General features: G+C 37.1%; 1 protein-coding gene across 1 annotated transcript in view; it reads right to left on the reverse strand.

Annotated features, from left to right (window-relative positions):
• Nucleotides 1–1,376: 1,376 nt before the first annotated feature.
• Nucleotides 1,377–15,509, reverse strand: part of LOC122794937 (mucin-22-like) — a 450,015-nt gene continuing 435,882 nt past the window's right edge. Inside the window, exon 7 of the mRNA XM_044063532.1 lies at nucleotides 1,377–1,455. Coding sequence (XP_043919467.1) covers nucleotides 1,377–1,455 — 79 coding nt within the window. The remainder of the gene's footprint in view (nucleotides 1,456–15,509) is intronic.

Genomic DNA, 15,509 nt, shown 5'->3' on the forward strand with positions numbered 1-15,509 from the left:
CTGATTTGTACACTTTGATATTTCATATACATTTTTAAATGTTTCATCTTATTTTTGGTCTCTTCATTGAAGCTTTCCAGTTTAGTATCCAACTTGTCAATTTTAAACAATATATCATGCATACTAGATATTACTGGATGGTTGTCTTTTTTTAACAGAAGCATTCTGAGTACCATTTTTGAGTGGTTCATGTTGAAGTTTTTTCATTCTTAACTAAGCAATTGAAATTCTTACAGAAAAATTATAGCTTTTGAATAATTTCGAGATATAAATCTTTTCTCTAATTAGTAGTGAATAAAATCAGCTACTAAGTATCAACAAATTTTAATTTTTGGTTATATTTTCTGTCAGCGAAGTGTTTCCAGCCACAGAGCTTTCACCAGTTGCTACTCTCAGTTGGCCATCTTAGCCATACTCCCTAATCCTTCATTTGTGACAGTGTTGTACTAAATGATTATTTTCTTACAGAAATAGCATGCTTTTGGTGGACCCCAGTACCTAACAATTCCTCTCTTAACACTTAACAGTTATTATATTTGAAATATGTTGAAATTTCTCTTCATTAACATCCATTGTTACCCACACTTCCCAACCCCCAGTACATACATTAATTTCATTACAATTTTTTTAACTTCAAGCACTTTACTACATAGTGAAAGCCAACACAGTTTTAATTCATGCCTATGCATTTCTGAAGTCCTACACTATTCATTTATTTTATTTTTTGTAGTTCAAAACTCTGAAATAAATAGTCTTTCCATGGTGCTACAGTTTTTCTTTTTCAGTCTTAGTCATAATTTTTTTCTAGCAAGCTAAAATTTTCAAAAGTCACTTTGCAAAAAATGTTCAGCTCCCAAATTAATTAATTATCTTATGTCTTTAATATTAAATCCTAGTGGCAAAATAATATGATGCATAATGTCGTATCTGTTCTCATTGTCACCACTTTTACTTCTGATTCTTTTCACTGGTCCACTGGTTATCTTCTCTGTTGCTGCTAACAAACTGCAAATGCTTGTACCCTCTCAGTTCCTTCTTCCACTCTTCCTTGCCTTGCTGCATCTGCATAACTTCTTCTTTCTTAGAACCAAAAAAAAAATGAAGCAAAGATAAATAGTGAAAACTGGCTATTTCACCACTTGCAAATGCTGCTATAGTTTTTTTTTTTTCACCAGCTGTTCTTTGTGTTTCCAATCCTTAGTTTCTTCCTCCTTTAATATTACCTCAACCATGTCACTCAATTTTACTTCCTCTCCTTCATTTGGCTTTGGTTTTGCCTGTTTCAGCAAATCTATCACCATTTGTGCCTCAAGTCCTCCATTTTCCATCTCTGTAACAGTTATTTCATCTTTTTCTCCTTCCTTCACTAAGTTTTCTCATGCTTCACTCTCCAGCTCTGCTGCACTGTCCTCCATCGGACTTCCAACAACTGTAGTAGCAGCTCTTTGGTGCCACCTAGCAGCTCAAGAGAGTGTTTCACTTTCATACCTCCAAAGAGTAAAAACTAAATGAAAATTCCAGCCAAGCCAGAATTCCCACTGTGTGATGTCTCAAACCTCTTGTATCAGAGGCACATGGGATATATGCAAATGACCCTTTTGAACATCAGGTGTTTCAGCTATATGGTGATTCTGAATGACCATGGCTTATTTCTTTTTAAGTCACTTAATTTCAGGCCAATAAAGCTAAACCCCAATAGCTGTGGATATGTATATTTTGGCCTTGATATGACCTCATCAGCACAGCACAAGCAGAATGTTTGACTAAGCATAAGAAACACAGAGCTGTTATACCCAGCTGATGTCCATTACCAATAGGGTGAATGCAAAATATCTCAACTAACAAACTAAAACAAAGAGTGAGAAAGTCACAGAGAAAAAAACAATCAGTAAAAACTAAATGAAAACTCCAGTTTCAGCTGGTAGAAATGAATAAACATTATTATGGTCTGAGGAATACTGGACATCCTTGATTAAAATTGGTCTAGAGTTAACTGTCCACTACCATTTCTCCAAAATATACACATCATCAGCAGACCACATACTCAGAGTTGGTAAAAAAGAAAGAAAGGAAAAAACTAACAAAAGTATGAATCAGCTTTACAAAAAACAACCAGTGCCTTACTTTATGGAATATTTTCTGACCTTCACCATGTGAGAATATTAAAACTGCAACCTTTTCAAATTCTTAGGTGTCTGGGTGATCACAACATTCTGATTTTTACTTCACAAAATTATCTTATAACAAATGTTGTCCAAACATTTGGTAACAAAAATATGTGCAATAAGCACCAGAGCCAATCCTGCAATTGTTGAAAAAGAACTAACGCCACACTCGACTGCTATCTTCACTGTCTTCTTAAACTCCTTATTACATTAAAATGCCCATTATTAACCATCAATTTTATTTCTTACAAAGCAGTATGTGCTACTTTTTCCTCAACATACCTTCCCTTTCAGTCATTGCAAGATAATTGCCAAATGTGATCAGCAAGTCCATACTGCTCACTATTCTAGATTTTTCTTGGATATTCTAACATGTAATCTCTTCAACAATATTTATTTTTCTGGCTAACTATCTCTGTGTTCTTTTACCTTGCAGATAATCAAGTTAGTGTCACCTTCTTGTATGTACATTTTAAGAAATGTCTTAACTATCTGAACACAAGTGTCCCTTTTCAGGGATGACCCAGGAGCAGTGGCTGGTTAAGCGACCTGCTCTGAGTCACACAGCAGGTAAATGAAGGTAAAAAGAATCAAACCCAGTACATTGGATATAAACAAATCAGCTCATTAACAGCTCATGGATTTTAATCATTATATCCTTTGTATCACAAAGACTCCACACTACACACAAGGTTCCAGTATTTTTGACTCCATAATTTGAAAAGCACACATTCTATACACCAATTTGAATCCTTCCCTGTTGGGTCTATATCAGATAGTTGATCTTTTAAAAGTTCGAACACCATATGGTCGAGCCCATATGTTTGAACTCTTAAAAGTTCAAAAATCAAGTCAAAAGAAAAAAAACAGAAAAAAACCTTCCTGAAAACTTAAGCCATTGCTGCACTGTACGGGGATCTCCGTTGAAACATTCGAACTTTTAAAAGTTGATCATATGGTGTTGAACATATGATATTCAAACTTTTAAAAGTTCAACAACGTGATATGAACCCTTCCCTGTTTTCATTATTGCATCAAATAAACATTTCTGGTCCAAAACACTGCCAAGTGAACATGTGGATTCAGTTACTATGAATTGCAGAAGGAGTCATTGATGGGCACATTGCAGGTGTTGTTATTGTGAAGACCCCTTCTGACTAAAATCAAATATTGAAGCAATACTAATTTCATGAACTTTAATAATACTTTGACTTAGGAAAGGGGTACATTCCTGCCATGGTATTAGAGATCCAAAAGACTTGGAGAAATTAAAAAGGGCAGAAATCCAATGTTTTCTTATGTAATATAAGATTCACCCACAGCAGCCTATCATGGTTGGCTACCATATAAGCATTAATACATGGTTTACTAGGAAGAACACTAGCATGGTGAAGTCTGACTGCATAGTTTTTGATTCTGAGCAATCTACATCTCCTACTGTTAAATGGGATTTAAGCAAGGGCACACTTGTATGAAAAATATCAGATTATCACTAAACGTCTAATGAAGTTGCATTGGGAAATGCTTGATTCTTATAATTATGAAAATATCAAGCATGGTTTCCTCATATTTAGGCTAATTCCATTGCGTATTGGGGTTTTAAATCATACTCAGTTTCTTTTTACTCACCGATTCATTCTTTTTTCTGTTTCTTTTTTAATCAGAAAAAAAAATGCATTCAGACATTTGTTTTCTCTTTATATATGAATTTTTCTTGTCCTTCCAAGAAGTTGAGCAAAGCCAGCAACAATGCAATCACCACCTTTGAACATACATGATTATCTGAACTTATCTTCTAAATTATCACAGTCTAGTTTAGTGTATATTAACATTTGATCATAAACAATGAAGAAGGACAAGAAGGGGAACATCTGAGAAGACCATGTCAGGTGAGTCATTTCTGCAGTATGTCTTCACATTCTTTCAGAGAGACAATATTTTTCTTGCTTGCTTGCTCTCTCCCAAGAGTAAACTCTTGGCAGGTCTGTCCTACAATTTGCAAATGGTGTTGTTTTACACTGTACTAACCAGTTAATCTGCAATAGTACATTTGCATTTTACATAAAGCTATGAAATAAGGTTTGTGTAGTATGCATACATTTTCAGGCAACTTGTATAAGAGAAAATACAGGAAATGCGCATTCATGCAAAAGGGACTTAAATGTATGATGAAGATAAATCATAGTCTTATTTTTAAGAGTTAATAATTATGTTGCATAAAATAACATATATTGTTTTAAACAACTAGGAAAAGGGGCCTTTACATACCATTCCACTTATCTGTTGCATGAAATGAAAGACATGATTCGTTCCTTTCCAGCTGGATACCATCAAGATACCATACTACACTTGCGTTAATATTTTTATACTTTCTGGTAACATTGCAAGTTAATGACACTGGATCTCTATCAGAAACGAATGGTTTGTCTGTTGAGTTTAGACTCATAGATGTGTTTCCTGTTCCAGAAATTAAAGAATAAAAGTCAATTAGTACATTTTGTACAAAATAGTCATAAAGTAATAATAATATATCAGTGATCTTTACACATTTGTTTTACATCATGATGTATGCAGTAGAGGCAAGGATATCTGGCCAAGAGATTGCTGGATTGCATGACAGAAGACCTGCTGCAGGTAGGCATTCCTGCTGAAGGAGGTAGGAGTATAGTTATGAATGGAGAGTGGTGACAACAGGCACAACATTCTGGCTGCATGTAAAATGCAAAAAATGTAATTTGTGATGATGATAATAAACTCAAGAGAATATATCTAATATTAAAATGGCCTAATGTTAGTTTTGCAATATTAGCAGATACAACCATAACTGCATTAGCTTTACTTTTAAAGGTATGAATGTTACTTTCTCTTCTGTGCAGATCTGCTATCATACCATAAAACGTACAAGTTAATACATATTATTAGATTTTCCAAAAAAGCCTGATCATATTGTCAGGCTTTGTGGCTAGGTTTAGTCTGGGACTCCATGATGACGTTATCTAATACAAAAGTAAAACTTACTGAAGACTTGTGGGCAATTAATAATACTGACATTTCTGCAACCATCTACAGGTTTATCAGTCCAATCAGATGGATTTTATGGGAGCCTAAAAAATTTGCAGATTATGTAATTATTGCTCACCTGCTGTTCATTGCAGGAAACAACTAAGCAATTTAACCAAGATTACAATATTCCTGCAAATTTTACTCTTTGTTTATAAATGAGACCAGCTTTTCTATGCTAATTCAACAAGCTGAGCATGGTGATCATGATATATCATGATTATAATTTCAAGCCTGTAGCCTAAATTTTATTAAAAGTAATCACCTGTGGTTACTACGAAGGAGGCCCTGCTGCTAAGAGTTGCAATGGAAAACTTCAAGCAAAACATCATGAAGTACATTTCTGCCTTTGGCATGTAAAACCCAAACGTGTCACTCAAATGGAAAGGCCCCATACTTTTTAACCCAAAATAAATAAAGACTTTACATTCTTTAACTATCCAAATAGTTCAGCAGAACTGTCTTTATACTTGGTAGCCTACTTCCTGCTACAAGATTATTGGTGACTTGCTTTTTCAAGCTATGAAAGACCCAGTCCTATTTGACCTATTTTTTTCACAAAACCAATGTCTGTCATAAACACCTGAACTAGGGACCTAAAGTTATACCAACAAATAAAGACTGTCTGGAGGGATAGATGCCTAAGTCAATGTATCCCCAGCCTATGGAATAAGTTACCAATACAGGTCAAGCAAGGAAATGCTTTGTCTGCCTTTAAAGCTAATCTTGATGATTGGATGGGCAGCCACAAACTTACACCTGTGTTATAATTTATGTATAGTTTGCAAGGTGAGCATTATTAAAGACTCACAACAATTGCCAAGAACTTCTAATGTTGTCCCATTAAAGGAATATATATAGCTAAGTACCTTATGGCCACACTGATCATATGCCCAATATTGTTCCATTGTCCTATGTTACTTCATCTGACAAAAAACATTGAACAAATTCACAGCATACAACAGCATGGTTCAGCAGCAATTATCAGGGAGAGCTAGCTACTGCAGACAGAAGACTTCAGTGGTTTATTGATCACTGAGGAGAATGGTGACCTTAACCTGTGTGTCATATCATTGGCACTCACATAACTCACAAAAGCTCAGATCAGACAAGATCCAAACTCTAGGAAAGCAAGCCTGTTCACCTAAATTTTAATGAGATAATGATCTGATTGTAAATTCAGTGGAAGCCTTCCAAAATATTTCAGTGACCAATTACTGAGAAATATTATATGGCGATATAAATCCCATGTGACACACCAAACTCATGGACTTCTTCACAAGCCAATTCAAGATGTACATCTGTGTAAAATGAATGTGACAACTATCACTGCACTAGATCGATACATTAGTTTGAAAGTGAAGGCCAGAAAGGGATAAATACTAGAAAGGATATAAATAGAAATTAACAAAACAAAAAAACTACATGCCAAATATAAAAGTGTATATGGTAGACTCTCATAATACATTTTCACAATGTATGATATGCAAACTACAATAATCCTGCTAAATTCTGGAAAGCTGTGAACCAGCTACTTGTAAATTCTAAATGCTTTGGAATATATGTAGTATACAATGCCTGAAGACACAGCTAGCAAGTTTGCTGATTTTTTTCTGTTTATATTTACAGTGGATATAAAATGTGTACACACCCTGTTAAAATGCCAGGTTTTTGTGATATAAAAAATGAGGCCACAATAAATCATTACAAAACTTTTCCCACCTTTAATGTGACCTATAACCTGTACAATTCAATTGCAAGACAAATCTGTTAGGGGAAAAATATAAAAAAATAAAAAACGTACAATAAGTTGGTTGCATAAGTGTGCCCACCATTACACTAATACTTTGTTGAAGCACATATTGATTTAATTACAGCATTCAGTCTTCTTGGATAGGAGTCTATCAGCATGGCACATCTTGACTTGGCAATATTTGCCCACTCTTCCTTGCAAAAGGATTCCAAATCTGTCAGCTTGCGAGGGCATCTCTTGTGCACAGCCCTCTTCAGGTCACCCTACAGATTTTCTCTTGGATTTAGGTCTGGGCTCTGGCTGGGTCATTCCAAAACTTTAATTTTCTTCTGGTGAAGCCATCCTTTTGTTGATTTGGATGTATGCTTGGGGTCATTGTCGTGTTGAAAGGTGAACTTCCTCTTCATCTACACCTTTCTAGCAGATGCCTGAAGATTTTGGGCCAAAAGTGACTGGTATTTGGAACTGTTCATAATTCCCTCCACCTTGTCTAAAGCCCTGTTCCAGCTAAAGAAAAGCAACCCCAAAGCATGATACTGCCATCACCATGCTTCACCATGGGGATGGTGTTCTTTTGTTGATGGTGATGTGAAGTATCATTTTTGCTCCAAACGTACCTTTTGGAATAGTGGCCAAAAAGTTCAACCTTGGTTTCATCAGACCATAATACATTTTCCCACATGTTTTTGGGTGATGTGATGTATTGTTTTGCGAATTTTAGCTGGGCCTGGATATTTTTCTGTGTAAGAAAAGGCTTCAATTTGCAACCCTACCCCATAGCCCAGACATATGGAGAATATGGGAGATTGCTGTCATGTAGTACACAACCAGTACTTGCCAGAAATTCCTGCAGCTCCTACAGTGTTGCTGTAGGTCTCTTGGCAGTCTCCCCGACCACTTTTGTTTTGTCTTTTAATCAGTTTTGAAGGGACGTCCAGTTATTTGCAACATCACTGTTGTACCATATTTTTTCCACTTTTTGAAGACCGTCCTCACTGTGTGCCATGGTATATCCAATGCTGTGGAAATTTTTTGTACCCTTTTCCTGACTGATACTTTTCAACAATGAGATCCCTTTGATGATTTCTAAGCTCCCTGCAAACCATGGCGTTTGCTGTAGCAGGCAACTGAGTAAATGTCAGGAAAAGCCTACTAGGACAAATGAACTTTATTTGGCGTTAATCAGAGTCTCTTTAATCAGTGACAGGTGCAGACCCAAGAAGACTGAATGTTGTAATTAAATCAAAAGGTGCTTCAACAAAGTATTAGTTTAAGGGTGTACACACTTATGCAACCAGCTTATTGTACATTTTTTATTTTTTACATTTTTTCCCCCCAACAGATTTGTTTGTTTTTCAATTGAATTGTACAGGTTATAGGTCACATTAAAGGTGGGAAAAGTTTTGAAATTATTAATCGTGGTCTCATTTTTTATATCTTAAAAACAGGCATTTTAACAGGGGTGTGTACACTTCTTATATGCACTTCTATGTTAGGATGGCACAGTGGTGCAGTGATTGTGTTGTTGCCTCATAGCATGCTCAGATGGGGTGCCTTCTGTATGGAGTCTGCATGTCCTCCCTGCATTTGTGTGGGTTTCCTCCAGGTGTTCTGCTTGTTTCCCATGGTACAAAGACATGTGTGTGGAGTGTTTCTCCATGGGCCTCTGCTGAAAATTGGCTTTGTTCCAAGTTGGACTTTCCTGGTAAACAATAATAAGTATATATATACATATATATATATATATATATATAGTCCCTAAAGTTTATGGACATCCGGTGGGGTTTTAAGCTCAGTGTTTTAAAATATAGCCAACAATCCACTTATGCTGTACTGAAGATGTTAGAAAAAGGTCGAAACATGGCATGTTTACAGCTAATGATGTTTTGCTTTATTGATATGAATTGAATATTACCCTAAAGGAGTAAAAAGTATATATCCCATGGGTCTCAAATGTCTCAGTTTTTTAGCATAAGAATTTGGACAAAGCCAAAAATAGTGGGGAGGACAAAGGACCAAAACAGGGACAATTTTTATTTATTGCTCATATAATTAGACAGTTAATAGAATAGTAGGTTTTGGATTACAATGCATTTTCTGAAGGGTATAAAGTCTGAAACACAAATGCCTGTCAAGATGCGCTGACTTCAACCCTCAATTATTTTCCAGAAATCCACAAATCTATTGAAGTACAGACCAAAAATATGAGGTAAAAATCTGGACATTATGCAAAACTCTAACAATTGAGAAGTATAGCTCCTACCACAGGAGATTTAAGGTATATCACAGTGAAGAATCTAGCTTGGCTCTGTCTTTCTTGTAACTTTTTAATGAATGGTTTGTCTTTATGACCTATGTACTCTTTAGTTTGCTTGTTATTTAGAATATTATCCAGGTGGCTCTTTTTACAGATAATTTCATTATTTCTAAATCTCTTATATTATTCAACACACCTGTACCTCAAAGTGTTAAAAAGGTTAAGCTTCCCTTGTTATGGTCTATTCTAGCAGTGGCTAGGAAAATAATAACTAGAAATTGGATTTCAGATACACCTCCTTCGTTCAATGAATTTAAAAATGTTATGAATATAGTGTGCCATATGGAAATAAACACAATTAGGACAAGAACAAATAGAAAAACATCTTATTATATTGTATGGGATAATTTACAAAATTTGTTAAAAAAATTTTAATTTCAATAACATGGTATTTTAGTTTAATTAATTGATCTGATTGTAGTGGATGTCTTTGTAAATACTTTAGTTGTTTTGTTGAATATTATAATAATACCTATTTTTAATTACTTGTATAAAATTGTTATGATATTTCTCTTATATGTTAAAACAATAAACCTGTTTTGAAAAAAAAAAAAGAATATTATCCAGGTACCCTAATGTTTATAGACATCAAGATGAGTTTTAAGTTCCATGTCTCTATGATATTGTCAAACAATCTATTGATGCTTTACTGATAAGGTCAGAAAAAGGTGGAAACATGGCATGTCTATAGCTAGAGGTGGTTGTCTTTATTGGCAGGAATGTTTCTATAAAAACATAAAAAGTAAATAGTCATGGGCATTCAGAAGCCATGTAGGTGAAACAGTGGTATGACCTTAAGTGTTCATTTGCATATATCCCATGGGCTTCCACCACAGGAGGTTTAAGGTATTAGACAGTGAAGACTAACTTGGCTGGGCCTTTCTTGCAGATTTTCCTGAATAATTTATATATGTATACTTACATATATATACGTGTGTGTGTGTGTGTGTGTGTGTGTGTGTGTGTGTGTGTGTGTGTGTGTGTGTGTGTGTGTGTGTGTGTGTGTGCGTGCATTTGTGTGTTTTGTGTATATGTGTTTATTCTTGTTATTTTATGACTTTTTATATCTGAGTCTTGAGTTGTGCTTGTCTTTGCATCTACTTCAGAACCAATAGACTACTCTTTGACAAATCATTTCAGTCCCAGTCTAATAGATAAATGTATTTAAACATGGTTATTATACATCATGGTACAATGTAGCTCTTATATGGACGCAAAATGGCTGTCTAAGTGAGGAAAGAGTAAGTTAGATGTGTATGTCTGTATGTGTGTGTGTATAAAGATATGTGTGGGTGTGTGGACGTGGGCATGTGTGCGTGCGTGTGTGTGTGTGTGTGTGTGTGTATGTGTGTGTGTGTGTGTGTGTGTGTGTGTGTGTGTGTGTGTGTGTGTGTGTGTGTGTGTTTGTGTGTGTATCATGGATTACTGCAAGTCATGCACGTCAACAAGGCCACTAAATGAACACTCAATAAGATAAAAATGACACTGAAAAAGAAACTAACAAAAATACAGTAGCACCAGACAAGGTTCTTAAACATAGCAGTATTGTTAGAGAAAGGGATTTTCTTAAGGTAATGTGCAAGACTGGGGTTGGGAAAGTAATGATGGACAGGGTGGGGCTTTGCTTTCTTGAATGTTCAGATTTTTGTCTCATAGTTTTGGTCTGTTTCGCAAAGAATTTGCATAATTACAGGTAAATTAATGGGGATTAAAGGTAATGAGTAATGACAGACATTTGAGTTTCATGTCAGAGGATCATACGATCATACCAGCTACAAGTCAACTGAGCTGGGAAATAATTTCCGCTTCGTCAATGCCCATCTTTAGGTCTTAGCTCTTCTTTAAAGGAGGAGAAGGCCAGTTTCACCAAGGATGAATTTGAGAATATGCACTCAATTGTCCAGATCTATTTTTAAAGACAGAGAGTGTATCACACTGTTTAATTTGGAGAGGGAGTTCATTCCTACCAAGGTATAGCTGCAGTGTGACAAATCCCTCCTTCTTCCTTTTCTTATTTATTTGTTGGATTAGACTTAGGTTTCTTGGATAATGTTAGCAGAACTTTTTGATTTATTTAGGTATAAGAGTTATTGGACCCCTGGATCGTGTATGGCCCAATAAGCAAGGTACAACTCAGTACAGGGAGAAGACCTCCTTTCTTTCCTGGTAATTAAAGTCTTTTAAGACTCCGGTGTTTAAGTTACAAACCTCTGGGGTCTATCCACTTGCTTTATATTTCTAGTAAGGTGCATCATTTCTGGATGTAATTGATGCAGAGTACAAGGATGTACAGAGTTGTTTAGATTTTTAGATTTAGATTTAGATTTAGATTTCAAAGATATAACTTTAGCTATACTTTATGCAAGGTAAAACACATTTCCTTATCCTTTGTGCACCATGATGGTCAAAAGTAAGAGAACTGTTCATTAATGTACCCTTGTTTTTCACAGCATTTGCACTGTGCAGTGGTGTCTTATCTGTGGGTGCTGCAAGTCAGAGTTAAAGGGTGCCTACCAAATGCTACAATGTTCACAGGATCATTGGATCAGAGGCATTTGCTAGGCTATCGACCCAGGGATCATTTTGAGCCTAGCCGATTCATCTCAATGTAATAGCATAGATATGCTAGTTAGTACCAGATATTGCATTTAGTAATGACTGCCATGTCTAGGAGGGTTGTGGGCGCTATCCACGGTAAGAATTTATGGTGCCCCATGCACTCATCCAGGTTCTTCTTGAACAGTGTCATAGAGGTGCTTTGCTTCACATGAATTGGCAGCCTATTCCAAAGACACAACAGTTGCTGTGAGACAAATCTGTCCCTCCAGCATGTTCTATTTAAGTTGCAGACCATATTTAGTTCCCTGAAATGGGTAGCTCTAGTCCTGTTTGATTTACAGATATGCAGCAAGTTCATTAGGTTTGGGTCTGAGATTGCTCTGTAAGCCAGGCATACATCTCCCCTAAGAAGTCTATACAATACAGACTATAGTGACAGTGACTTTAGCAGGTCTGTGTATGGCATGTGCTGGAGTCCCTTGATCTTCTTTGTTAGAAACCTCTGAAGTGTCTCCAATTGTTGCAGTTGCTTTGTATAGTACACCCCGAACGGGGCGTTATACTCAATTATGGGTTGGATTAGTGCTGAGTATAGAAGAGTTATATTAGTGCTGAGTATAGAGGGATTATTACCTCTGTTGCTCTTTAGGTGATGCCTTTACTAATCAAGAGTGCTATGTAGAAAGTCTTCCTTACTACAGTAGACGTACAGTGGTAGAAGTTAAGGTTGCAGTCTACTTGTGTTCCCAGATCCCTTACCACTTTGTGGGTACTTAAGGTATTGTTGATTTGATATTTTGAGGGGACATTGTTTTTGCAAAAGGGAATAATGATGCATTTCTTTGCATTCAGTTTGAGACCATGACTAAGACACCAGTAGCTGGTCTATGTAAGACCCTGCTGGAGTATACCAACATCATTTGGGGATTCAATAATTGCATCCATTGTGCAGTTGTCTGCAAACCTGGTCAGCCACAACCCCTATATTTTGGCCTGAACTTCTGAGATGTATATACCAAACAGTAGGTGGCCCAACACTGACCCCCTTTGCACCCACTGGTGACAGGTCTGCTGGCTGATGTGGAGTCACCTACTTTAATAGTCTGTGTTCAGTTTGTGAGCTACTTGGCAACCTATTTTACAACAAAGGGGTTTACATTCAGTTTGCTAAGTTTATCAGTTATGCTAGAGTGTGGGATTGTGTTGAAAGCCTTTGTCAATTCAAGGTATGCCATGTGCACAGATTTGCCCTCATCAATGGCTTTGGTCATATTTTCAAAGAAGTCCACCAGATTTAACAGGCAACATCTGCCCTTCTGAGAAGTATATACCAAATGGTAGGGGGGCCAGCACTGACCCCTGTGGCACCCCACTGGTGAAAGGTCTGCTGGTTGATGTGGAGTCACTGACTTTGATAGTCTGTGTCCAGTTTGTGTGCCAGTTGGCAATCCATCTTACAACAGAGGAGTTTACATTCCATTTGCTAAATTTATCAGTAATGCCTGAGTGTGGAATTGTATTGAAAGTCTTTGCCAAGTCGAGGTATGCTGTGTGCACAGATTTGCCCTTGTCAAAGGCTCTTGTCACATTTTTAAACAAAGCAGGATCTGCCCCTGACAAAGCTAAATTGGGTTGGATCCAAGTTTTGGAGGTCGCCTATGTTTTTATTTATGGGGTAAATAATGATACGTTCCATGGCCTTACAGAAGAGGTTGATTGGGCTTATGGGTCTGTAATTCCCTGGGTCTGTTGCTAGGCCACCTTTGTGGAGGAGAATAACTGTAGCTGTTCTCCATTCCACAGGAACAAATCCTGCGGTTAGGCTATGATTGAAAAGGGTACTTAATAGTGATGCTAGCTTATGTTTTTGCCTGATTAGAAGACAGCTTGGGATGCTGTCTGGTCTCATAGAGGCTGTGTTCAGATATGTAGGGTGGGGGGAAAGTTTGTGATAAGTTTGGAGGGGATAAAGAAGTGAAAGTTTTGCTAAATCGATCCACTAGCAGGTTTGCTATCTCTGTGAGGTCAGTGTGTGTAATACCATTAGTCACTAGTTCTGAACATGTTTGGGTCCTGTCTTTTAGGCTACATACATAGCTGTAAAGGGCCTAATGTTTATCCTTATAGGTTCATAGATTAGTACTAGGCTGATATCCCCTTGTGGACCATTTTAAGCCTTGCCAATTACCACACGTGAGAATCAAACCCTGCACCTTGTGTTTGCCAGGTAAACACCTTAACCATTATGCCATCCTTCCACTCTTGGCTGTGCTTGCTAGGTTTATCTCAAAGGAGACCTTAGAGGATTTGATATGTTGTCTTATTTGCCTGTTCAGGCTGAGGAGGCTGGTTTCCATTGTTGGGCCCTCACCTTTGTTTTCTTGGACAACAGCTTTTTGCCTTTATTGTAAAGTTTGTTGATACTAGATGTCCACCATGGGGCTTGTTTTTACTTGGGGCTTTGGCATTGATTCTTTCTGGTACAGCCAGGTCTATACACTTATGCAAGTGATTGTACAGGACTTTATTGTAAGCTTCATTGTAGTTACCACTTCCATCTGGGGATGGGGCTTGGAATCCATTTATACCTTCACCTAGGAGGGTATAGTTTATCTTAGTGAAGTTGTTTAGTCTGATTTTACCCTTTGTGAGTTCTGGTGTTAGCACCAGCTCAAATGTATTTGTGGTCAGATTTAACTAATGAGGGTCCTACAGTTGTGGCAGTGCATCTGTTTGACATGTTAGTAAGGACCAGATCTAGTATGTTTGTTCTTCTTGTCAAGGTATCAAAAATTTGTTCCAGGGCATTTAAGATACAAAAGTCAAGGAACTTTTGCACTAGTGAGTTAGGGCTAGTGTAGGTTTCCTAGTTGATGGTCAGATAATTGAAATCCCCCATAACCAGTGTGTTTGGGAATATTTGAATTGGCTCCAGTTTAATCAAGTAGACTTTGTGCACATCACGACCCATGGAGCTGAATCTATAACTAGCTATGTTTTGAACGTGGTCTTACTCACAGTAACCTGTACTTGGAGTAACTCCATCGAGTTGTCCAGTGTAACTAGATGGGAGGCGAATTTATCTCTAATATAGCTAGAAACACTGCTTTGTTTGGTTCTCACATGTTCATTTTGTGCTCTGAAGGTGTAGAAGGCATTGTAGCCTTGCAAGGCCAGGGAAGTCTCTGAGGTTTTCAATGAGTTTTCTTTGACTGCACAGACATCTACATCTTCCAGTGACAGAAGTGCTTTCATGGTGTGCAGTTTTTGTTTTAAGCTCCTAGTGTTTAGCAGCATGAAGCTAATTTTGTTTTGATTGGCAAATTTCAAATCGGTAAGTTTTTTTTTTGAGACCTTGCCAAAAAAAGGCACAATCGTAGAGGCAAGAGCCTTTTCCAGCAGTGAAAACTTAGTGGTACCAGGTGCAAAGATTCTCTGGCAAAGCAGCAAGTTTTGCTGACCATGTCTTCCCAGGCTGACAGAAACTGGATCCCCTTGGAATGACACCAAAAACTAAATCAATTATTGAAATCAATCATTGTTTGTTTATACTGTGGCATCATTCTAGGTGAGGGTAGTATGCTGCTCAAGGCTAGGGACATACCTGCCTGTGACACATACTCAGACACCTCAAGTCATGTCTCTCTTCATATAG

This window comes from Protopterus annectens, chromosome 2.part1, assembly GCF_019279795.1.
Source record: "Protopterus annectens isolate FY-2018-M chromosome 2.part1, PAN1.0, whole genome shotgun sequence".
Lineage (NCBI taxonomy): Eukaryota > Metazoa > Chordata > Ceratodontiformes > Protopteridae > Protopterus > Protopterus annectens.